Below are 11,405 nucleotides of genomic sequence, written 5' to 3'. Positions count from 1 at the left end.
TACCATGAAGATCGCCATGTTAGTAAGAGAACAAGGTCTCCTATTCATGAGAGATAGAAGATCTCATTCCAGAAGTCATCTACAGGACGACAGTTTTCAAAATGCAGGAGGGGTATTCTGGCCATTTTGAAATAACAATTAGGTTAACTAAAGTCAACTATATTGACTCACAGTCAAAGAAAAAAGTAGGACCAAAACCTAATAAATTTGAAAAGTATGACCAAAGCCTAATTTCGCTATTAATAGTAGGACCAAAGTCTAAATAACCCCTCACGTATCTAGCCAGTTTCGACACATTTAATCAATTTATCTCCAATTCCTGCAAAATCACTAAAACATACTAACTAAATAAAAAAAATTAATTAAACAAACTAACTAATATAAAATTGGGCATGAATAATGTAATATTTATGTGCCTATCAATATTGATAAGACATGAATGCTCAATCAATGATGATACGCAAATAGAAGAAATCCATCGATAAGTCTTTAATGGCCAAACTAAATTGAAATCCACTTTCCACCATAGATTTTATTCCCTCTTTTTCAAGCACTTCATTTTCTCTGTCCTCTCTGCCTATATCTTCATATGTTTTCTCAATGCCATTTTCAAAGTGTGTCATGTCCAATACATGCTCTTGAGTGTCTTCTGTTGGAGTTTTCTCATTTATTGGTGTTGATGCATTAAGGCATGTGAGAGAAACTGTGATTTTGGGAATATAGTCATCATCATAAGATTTGGAATTCCAACTATAGTCAGGTAGAGGTTGATGGGGATTTGATTGGTCATGAGTACCAGAATGGGCTTTAGCAATTGGCTTTGTTTTAGTAACACCTTATTTCTCTTTTCGGTTGGGTTCTGGACTGGTGGGTAGAATATTAGTCTCAGATATGGCATCAATTTAATCGGATTGGAAAAAATATAAGGAAGTTGCTATTTGCTGATTTAGTATTGTTTGCTTGGCCATTTCCTGGTAGAGTTGGTATGTGATGGATGGTGGAGTGGAATACAAATTTGATATGGGTTGTGATGTGAATGGTAATGGGCTTTAGGTGAAACCGCACTCTGACTAACTATATGGATACATGTATAGTGATTGACTATTTGTGGTGGAACTTGATAACCGTAAATATATAGTTTTACCTAGACTTAACTAATTAAACTCAAGAATAAGTAAAACGATTAAATTTTACTCTAATGTATCAAAATTCTACTCTCGTTATTAATGCAATATGTGGAGTAGAGAATTCGTTCACTCCTAGTTTGTTTAAACGTAAGATTTCCTAGTTAATTAATTCTAACAAAATCGATGAGAGTAACGAAATGAAATTATGTTAAGACGGTGATTTAACTAATTTAGATGTTATGATTTAAACTACAACAATTCAAACTATGATGTGAATATGGGAAGGAATTAGGGGAATTTGATTCCACCTTGATTTGACTTAATAAACTAGTATGAAATTTGTTGTAATCCTAATCTTTACGTTTTCACATAAAGGTTGGGTATTTCTAATCCCTAATTATTCATGGTAATCTCTACCAACTAATAATTAGCATGTGAAGCAATTAAACCCATTTTCATGGTGAACTAATTACTTTCTAGAGTGGAATAGATTATCACAACTATATCTATAATAACACAATCAAGTCTTCATCAAAGCTTCCTCAAAGCCCTATAATGGAGGTTTTAGCCTTGATTCATCAAACCATCATTCATAGAATAAGAACAATAAGAACAAGACATTATTGAAAGGATAATAATTTCTTTATTAATCTAATTGAAAGATTCTAAGAATTCAAACTGTAAAAAAAACTGAATTAAAACTAACTTAAAACTAAGTTTATGGATAACTAACTATATTATGGATCTAATATATATTATCTATCTAATCCAAGAGTTCTTAAGAGTTTGGCCTTAGTCCTCTTTATATAGAATAGGCTAGGTCTACAAAATCGTGCATAAGCTTTGGAGCCATGTTTTGGGCCATAAAATCGAGCCCAAAACATCGTTATTTCAGTCTACAAAGGGGTTTTCCGCTGGAAATGGATTCAACAATGTTTTCATCCACTTCTACTTCTCCGATTTGATCAAGGCCTAGACCATTAGAAAGTTCGTTCCGAGCCAGTCGTTGTGACATATGGTAGGCCTAATTCCAAGGTCTGAGTCCAAAGATACAACCTGTAGAAGTTATGTTGACTTTTATGCGCTATTTCTGCTTGTGTTGACTTTGACTTTTTAGCTTTGACCGGGCTTTAAAAAGGCTTTTTCTCCTTGAATCTTGGCCTTTAATCATAGAACTTCTTAACAACCAACCTTTGCTCTTTTATCTCGCAAAAGGGACGCATTTCTTCACATATTCGACTCCAATGCCTGAAATACACAAGAACACGATAACAGTACTAACTCTTACTTATTAATCACATAATTAGTCTAAAAGTAATTTTTTTTTTAAAGATAAGCTAGGGTTAGGCTGACCCTCACCTGTATAAATCAACCAAGTCTTACATAGATTGTACCTATAGCATCCTCCTCTATGAGTCTATACAATTCTCTATCTAGGGGAGGAGTAAACTTTACTAAGTCATTACAATCAGAAATCTTAAGCCCTGCAAGCAAATCTGCCGGCTTGTTAGCTTCCCTGAAGATATGTGCAAAAGAGCAGTAGCTGAATGTGGCAGCTAGCTTTGATATCATGGCCTCCAAATTCGAACACGTCCATGGTGGTTTTGCAATTTTTGTGATGATATTCACTGCTATAAGGGAATCAGCTTCAACTTCCACCTTTTTATATCCTAATTCAGTGCATAGCTCAAGTCCAATCGCGATTGCTTTCAGCTCCTGATAGAGAACAGCTTGTACATCACCGCTTCCCGTATAGGCTGCGACCACCTCTCCTTGACTGTTCCTGATTATACCTCCATGGCCGGACCCCTCTGCCGTCAAAGCACCATCTGCGTTTAGCTTTACTCTGCCTTCCTCCGAAGGAAGCCACTTGCACTCTCGCCTCTTCCTTTCTCTGAACTTTACTCGAATTCCTAATGTCTGACAAAGTTGTCTTGCTTCCAGCGAATCTTCAATCTCAGTTGTTTGCGTCTAAACATACCTCTTTGTTTCTCTGCTGATTTTCCTCAGGACTATTTTCGCTGGTCTCTCCCTACTCTTGAACCTTCTCCCGTTCCTTTCTTTCCATATCCCATCAACTGCCGCACATATATAGACCTTATAAGTATCTGCCACGAAGCTGGATCCTCTACATAACCGCAGCAGCGATGACCACTCCCTATTTGAACTTCTAACATCCGTTATAATGCAGTTTTGGGTTAAAAGTAATATTGTTAAAGGGTTAAAACTACAGTTTTGGGCTCTTATCAGAACTCCATGAATTGTCGGTAGGATTAGAAAACTCTTAAGTGTATTGGGTATTCGGGAAGTTTGAAAATTGAAATTAGTAATCATAAAAAATTCTTGTAGTAGACTTAAATTCGGTATATGATGGACAATGGGATAACCAGTTGTAAGGACTACCATAAAAAGAACAACGTTCTGGGTTTGCATTGTAATTCCATGATAGTTGCGATACATATTGATAATACATGAATGCACAATCAATGATGATACGTAAACAGAAGAAATTCATTTTATTGGATTTTTGAAAATATTTGCTTTGTCTATAAATTATTATGCCTTGCTTAAAGGAACAATTGGGCCCAAGACTAGGATGGATCTACTACACGGTGTAGAAAAGTAAGCAATCACTTCACTAAGTGGTGTGCTAACAAGAATCTCACTCATGATGAATCTGGGAGAAGGGAGTGAGGAAGGTAGTTGGTCTACAGGTAACTGATTACTCTAAGTCCTCGTGGCCATATTTTTGTCCTTTTCTAGAGGATCGTGAATACTTTAGGCTCTAGTTGATTGATTTTAATTTAGTTTTTTGGTCTAGGGTTTCAAGAATCAAACATCTTTTGATTTATCTATATTGGTGAATGACTTCCCAATGGTTGTTATGTGGCTCGGGTTCTCCATCGACAAGTCTTTAACGGCCAAACTAAATTGAAATCCACTTTCCACCATAGATTTTATTCCCTCTTTTTCAAGCACTTTATTTTCTTTGTCCTCTCTGCCTATATCTTCATAAATTATCTCAATACTATTTTCCAAGTGTGTCGAGTCCAATACATGCTCTTCAATTTCTTCTGCCGGAGTTTTCTCATTTATTGGTGATGATACATTAAGGCATGTGAGAGGAACTGTGATTTCAGACAGATAGTCATCATCATAAGATTTGGAATTCCAACTATAGTCAGGTAGAGGTTGATGGGGATTCCATTGGTCAGGCATATCAAGATGGGCTTTAACAATTTGTTTCTTTATTGTAACACCTTGTTTCTCTTTTCAGTTGGGTTCTGGACTGGTGGAAAGAATATTAGTCTCAGATGTGGCATCAATTGAATCGGATTGGAGAAAATATAAGGTAGTTGCTATTTGCTGATTTAGTATTGTTTGCTTGGCTATTTTCTGGTAGAGCTGGTCTGTGATGGATGGTGGAGTGGAATACAAATTTGATATAGGTGGTGATTTGAATGGTAATGGGCTTTGGGTGAAACTGCACTCTGACTGACCATATGGATACATGTATAGTGGTTGACTATTTGTGGTGGAACTCTATTAATTGTCAGCATGATTAGAAAACTCTTGAATGTATTGGGTACTCGGAAAGTTTGAAAATTGAGGTTCCTAATCGTAAGGAATTCTCGTAGTAGACTCAAATTCGTTATATGATGGACAATGGGATAACCAGTGGTAAGTACTATTTCAAAAGGAACAAGGTTCTAGGTTTGCATTGTAATTCCATTACTGTTGCGATGAATATTGGTAAGACATGAATGCCTAATAAATGATGATAAGAAAACAGTAGAAATTCAATTTTTTAGATTTTTGAAAATATTTGCTTGGTCTTTAAATTACTATGTCATGTTCAAAGGAACAATTGGGCATGAGACTAGAATGGATCTACTACACGGCTCAGAAGAGTAAGCAATCACTTCACCAAGTGGTATGCTACCAAGAATCTCACTCACGATGAATCTCTGGGTAGAGAGTGAGGAAGGTAGTTGGTCCACCGGTAACTGATTACTTTAAATCCTCGTGGCTATATTTTTTGTCATTTTCTAGAGGATCGTGACTACTTTAGGCTCTAGTTTATTGATTTTAATTTAGTTGTTTGGTCTAGGGCTTCAAGAATCAAGCATCGTTCGATTTATCAACATTGGGGAATGACTTCCCAATGGTTGTTATGTGGCTCAGGTTCTCCATCGATAAGTATTTAACGGCCAAACTAAATTGAAATCCACTTTCCACCATAGATTTTATTCCCTATTTTTCAAGCACTTCATTTTCTTTGTCCTCTCTGCCTATATCTTCATATATTTTCTCAATACCATTTTCCAAGTGTGTCGATTCCAATACATGCTCTTGAGTTTCTTCTGCTGGAGTTTTCTCATTTATTGGTGATGGTACATTAAGGCATGTGAGAGAAAGTGTGACTTCGGGCATATAGTCATCATCATAAGATTTGGAATTCCAACTATAGTCAAGTAGAGGTTGATGGGGATTTGATTGGTCATGAGTATCAGGATGGACTTTAGCAATTGGCTTTGTTATAGTAACACCTTGTTTCTCTTTTCAGTTGGGTTCTGAACTGGTGGGAAGAATATTAGTCTCAGATGTGGCATCAATTGAATCGGATTGGAGAAAATATAAGGTAGTTGTTATTTGTTGATTTAGTATTGTTTGCTTGGCCATTTCATAGTAGAGCTGGTCTGTGATGGATGGTGGAGTGGAATACAAATTTGATAAAAGTGGTGATGTGAATGGTAATGGGCTTTGGGTGAAACTGCACTCTGACTAACCATATGGATACATGAATAGTAGTTGACTATTTGTGGTGGTACTCCATGAATAGAAAACTCTTGAGTGTATTGGGTACTCGGGAAGTTTGAAAAATGAGGTTCGTAATCGTAAGGAATTCCCGTAGTAGACTCGAATTTGGTATATGTTGGACAGTAGGATAACCAGTGGTAAGGACTACTGCAAAAAGAACAAGGTTCTGGGTTTGCATTGTAATTCCATGACAGTTGTGATGCTTATTGATAAGACATGAATGCTCAATCAATGATCATACGCAAACAGTAGAAATTCATTTTTTTGGATTTTTGAAAATATTTGTTTGGTCTATAAATTACTATTCCCTGTTCGAAGGAACAATTAGGCACAAGACTAGGATGGATATACTAAATGGCTCAAAAAAGTAAGAAATCACTTCACCAAGTGGTGTGTGAAGTAGTTTAGTTTTAAGTATCTTAAAGATTTTGAAGTGGTTCACCATAGATTGTATAGAGTTTGAATGTGGGAGTTGGAGAAAAGAAGATAGACTCTTAGTTTAGGACTTGTATTGGTTTGCTAGTAATGAAAAACATTGAAAGCTTAAGTTGTAAATGATTGAAATAACACAAACATTGAAAGAAATGATTGAAATGAAAGATTGGAACAAAGAACAACAAAAAGAATATTGATTGATTGAATAACAAAGCAAAATAACAAGATTAAAATGAAGAACAATAAAGTAAAATGACTTGAATGAAATAAGACTAGAAAAATAAATCCTACATGACACTAGATTAAGTCTAGGTGTATTCTCTCTCCCTAGCTTTTAGTTTATATACCCTTACTTTATGCTAATAACTGATTTGCCCTTCTCCATTACATTTACGACACCTCACCACTTGCTTTATGCTTTTGCTTTTTCCTTTTCTTCTTGATCAAGATAGGTTTTAGAGAAAGCCATTTTTTGAGTTGAGGACATTTATCTCTAGTCTTCTGAGTTGAGGACTTTGACTTCCAGCTCTTTAGTTATGAATCTTTGACCTTTGACTTTTTAAAACTTTTTCATAGCAGCTTCTAGTCTTAATAATAAGTGTGATTAAGTCTCCTTTCGGTAGTAAGACACAACTTTTATGATAAGTGGTCTAAATTTCTTTGTATCCTGCAAAAGGCAATAAAAGCTATGAGTTGTCTTTTCATCAAACATAAGAAGGGTTGTAATACAGTAATGTAAGTGTAATAAAATGCACATTTGGGAGTTGTTCACCCCTAAATAGCATCTTGCTTGTCCTCAAGCAAAGATGAGAGAAAAAAAATTAAGATCACAATTGAGTGAGTTATTATTATAAGTTATATTAATCTCGTTTCACAGAGTGTGATTGCATTGACCATTTGCAATAAGGCTTTAAACCACTAGGAATTCGCTAGTGGACAAGCTTTAAGCCTCGTGAGACTTTTTTAGCGAAGGTACTCACAAACTTCTTCTATTTAGTACAAAGGGTCTTGTTTCCTTATATATTCTCAGAAGTCCATACATCTTATTAGCGAGAAATAATGACAAGCTCCTTTGAACTTAGAATAACATATATATAGTAATTTAATCACCTAAAGATAAATGTGCAAAACATGAGCAATGAAATGCAAAATCATAGTCATTTACGAGACTTTTGGAAAGAGTCCTTAAGGTGGGTTCTCACAGGGTTGTTGCAATCACAACTCTCTGATAGATTCACTCAAGGTTCATTCTCTCAAGTGCAGTGGGCACTTATATTCCTCACATACTCAAATGACGTCCAAAAGAACTAGGGTCGATTGATCACATTTGCCACTTATTATCACACCATCATATTCCTAATTGAGCTAGAGGACTTTTATTATGAGTTACGGGGCTAGGGTGATGGTCTAGAAAGAAAAAGGATGGGAAAAAACAAAATGTGATAAGTTGAGAAACTGGGTCTTCAAGATACTTGTAACTAGAGAAAAACCTTGTTTTGTTCTTTTCTTCCGAATTGTGAGACATTCGTTTAGCCCTTTGGCTTTGTGAGTATATATGATTTTGAATTTTTGGGAGTTCTAACTTTTCTTTTGTTTTTTTTTTGTTTTTGTTTTTGATATTGAACTTTTGGGAGATTCGATTTTTGACTCCTTTGATTTTTTTTTTTTTTTTTTTTTTTTTTTTTTTTTTGGTTTTGGTTTTTTTTTTTTTTTTTTTTTTTTTTTTTTTTTTTTTTGAAGCAACTAACTACTCTATTTTTGTACAAGGTCCTCTCTTCTCTTTTTCTGATATCCATCTAGTTCTTAACTCGTCAGCTGGGTAAGCTTTTTATTGTGTGTTATAATGGGTTAGGAATTTTTGGCGAAGAATAAAAAGGCTTTTAAAAAATGGTGAAGGCTCAAAAGGGGGTAACTAGAGGAAAAACTATCTTTTTAGGTTTTTAACATTTATTTGGCTATATCGATCCAAAAATGGCCTAAATTCTCTCTTTGGATATGGCGTGGTAATCAAGCAAGTGGACGTGTGGTATTTCTATCCGGACATCCTTTGTGTCATCACTCAATAATCATTCAGATGATGCTTTTGGCTAGATTCTCACAGGATATATAACTTAATTATTCTAATCTTAGTCTTGGAAACTCACTGTTATATACAAATAAACGTTGATGCATGTCATTTATGAAAATATGCATAAACTATTGTACGTATATTAGTATAAGTTCGAAGAACAAGTCCTTACTCTATTGCTATAGCGAGACTTCTAAACTTTTTATTCATTATAGGGAAACAAGACTTTTTAATACTAAACAGAAAAATATTTTTGGTCTTTTTCGAAAAAAAATTTAGAAAGGAAGAAATATACTATTATATCTACTATATAGAAAATGTCTAGCTTTTGCAAAATGTTACTATACCACCCCCAAATAGAAATATGTTTTGTCCTCAAAGTATGAAGAGATAAGGAAAGAGATTACCATAAAAACATGAGCAAAAACTGCAATACACCTGTATTCTATTGTTCATGATGAAAATACACCACCTGATAAAAGTAAAAATGATAGTTTTACCTACGAATCAGCGATGAAACTCAAATGTAAGTAAAACTAAAACTAATTTCTGCTTAATTATCAAAGTTCTCTACTCTCAATGTTATTGCAATATAGTTGGAATAGAAAATTCGTTCTACTTCTAGTTCTTTAGAATTCACGTTAACTAAGATTATCAGTTCTATCAAAGTCAATGAGAGTACAGATTATATAATTATGCTAACAACGATGGGAAATAACGTAATCGAAATGTTCTAAATAATAAGATGGCAATTAAAATACTAAGGTTCGAATCTAGATAAAGAATTAGGGGAATTTGATTTTATTGCACCTTAACTCGACTTAATTTACTAACGAAGATTTGTCGTAATCCGAATTGCAATGCTTTCGCATAACAATTGGGTCTTTCTAATCCCTAATTGTTCATGGTAATCTCTACCAACTAACAACTAGCATGTGAACCAATCAAACTCATTCTCAGGTGATCTAATCACTTTCTAGAATGGGAATAGAATATTATGATCTATTCTACACTAATCGATATCAAGTTTCATCAAGGCTTCCTCAAACCCCTCTAATGGAGGTTTTAGTCTTGAATCATTACACTATTATTTCTAACACAAGAACACATAGAACAACCCATTATTGAATAAATGATTAAACTCATAAATCTAATTGAACAATAATAATATTGATTCCAAATGAATTAAAACAAGATTTAAACCTAATCTAGAACTAAGATGATGATTAACTAATTATCAAATTAAGACAACCTAATTATGAATTTAAGACAGCGAAAACTAAATAAAGATTGAATCAATAAACTAAATTGAAATAAAAAACTAATAATTTATTATAAAACTAAATCTGATTCTAAATAATATTCATTCTTTGTTCTAACTAATCTATTGGAACGGAAAACTATTTTTATGAAGTAAAAACTAGATCTAAAAAACAAGTTCTTGGACAATTCCCAAGTAAAAAAAAATAGATGCTTAAGAGCTAAGTCTTGTGTCTTCAAATAGAGGAGACAAGATCCACTTCTTCGTCCATGGGTTGAGAGCCATGTTTTGGGCCGAAAAATCAATCCCAAAACCCAATTTCTTCAGTCCATAGAGCGATTTTCAGTTGGATTTGACTGCAACAGCCTTTTCGTCCACTTCTGCTACTTTGTTTGGGTCAAGCCTTGGACCATTAGAAAGTTCGTTCAAATCCGGTCGTTTTGACATAAGGTAGGCATAATTCTGAGGTATGAGTCCAAAGATACAGCTTTCGGAAGTTCTGCTAACTTTTGTACGCTATTTTTGCCCGCGTTGACTTTGACTTTTTAGCTTTTACTGGTCTTTAAATGGGCTTTTTCTCCTTGGATCTTGGCCTTTAATCAAAGAACTTCTTAACAACCAACCGTTGCTCTATTATCTCGCAAAAAAGGGCGCATTTCTGCACATATTCGACTCCAATGCCTGAAATACATAAGAACATCATAACAGTACTAACTCTTACTTATTAATCACATAATTGGTCAAAAAGCAATATTGTTAAAGGGTTAAAACTGCTGTTTTGGGCTCTTATCAAACCACCCCCAAATAGTATTTTGCTTATCCTCAAGCAAATATGAGAAATTAGAATAAGTGACCAAAAATAGAGTTCTAACTAATCTCGTTTCGCTGAGTGCAATTGTATTAACCATATACAACAAGGTCTTAAACCACTAGGAATTCCCTAGTGGGCGAGTTATAGCCTCGTGAGAGTTTTCTAGTGAAGGTCTTCACAAACTTCATCTATACTACTATAACTAAGAAATAAAACTATTGTTTCCTTATTTATTGTCTCAATTATCTATACATCTCACTAGTATTGAATACAGAATAATCAAGTTGAAACCTAAGCTAATATATGCATAATAATCAATCATCTACGAATAAACATATATACAATGAGTAATACTATGAAATGCACTAACAGGTCCGTTTCTGAAACTTTGGAATAACGTCCTTAAGTAGGTCCTCACATAAATGTCAAGACAAAAACACTTTGATTTTACCGCCCAAGTTTCGCTACTCCAGTGTGCAGTGGGCACACTTTGATAGGGTTATATACTAAAAGCATTACTTTTGTATTAACTCTAATTCTTTCTATTTTGAATCAGAATTATATGGGCAAATGTTATGCATATTATATATATTATTAGTTATATGCATGTGTCTAATACTTTATGTTGTAGATGATATGGTGTGAACACACATAATATCATATCATTAGTACCTTATAAAGTATAAGTAATCGTTCACAACCTAGATGGATTTGGACAAACCATTGGTACAGTTGTAGTATAATCTCGTATTAGTTTATCTTGACTATAGGATTACACTAGTATACTTTGAGTGTATTGAATAAGACCAAGTGAGGTTGTTTCTCTTTATACTGACTATATAAGATAGCAAACGCCTCTATTATTATGGATGTTTATCCTCT

At 34.2% G+C, this 11,405-nt stretch overlaps 1 protein-coding gene across 1 annotated transcript; it reads right to left on the bottom strand.

Annotated features, from left to right (window-relative positions):
• Positions 1-2,495: 2,495 nt before the first annotated feature.
• Positions 2,496-3,304, bottom strand: LOC147515890 (uncharacterized). The gene is made up of 2 exons (XM_086593090.1): positions 3,164-3,304; positions 2,496-3,047 (listed from the first exon to the last, which is right to left on the bottom strand). The coding sequence occupies exons 1-2, from the start codon at positions 3,302-3,304 to the stop codon at positions 2,496-2,498; spliced, it is 693 nt and encodes a 230-aa protein (XP_086449216.1).
• Positions 3,305-11,405: the final 8,101 nt, after the last annotated feature.

Source organism: Coptis chinensis, chromosome 2 (assembly GCF_015680905.1).
Source record: "Coptis chinensis isolate HL-2020 chromosome 2, ASM1568090v1, whole genome shotgun sequence".
Taxonomy (NCBI): domain Eukaryota; kingdom Viridiplantae; phylum Streptophyta; class Magnoliopsida; order Ranunculales; family Ranunculaceae; genus Coptis; species Coptis chinensis.
This window is presented reverse-complemented; position numbering and strand designations above follow the sequence as displayed.

Bases quoted from the DNA above. Each gene is read 5' to 3' on its own strand.
- LOC147515890 (XM_086593090.1), bottom strand. From the start codon at position 3,304: ATGTTAGAAGTTCAAATAGGGAGTGGTCATCGCTGCTGCGGTTATGTA. The intron at 3,048-3,163 runs GTAGGGAGAGAC...CAACTTTGTCAG, and splicing joins GAACGGGAGAAGGTTCAAGA to ACATTAGGAATTCGAGTAAA.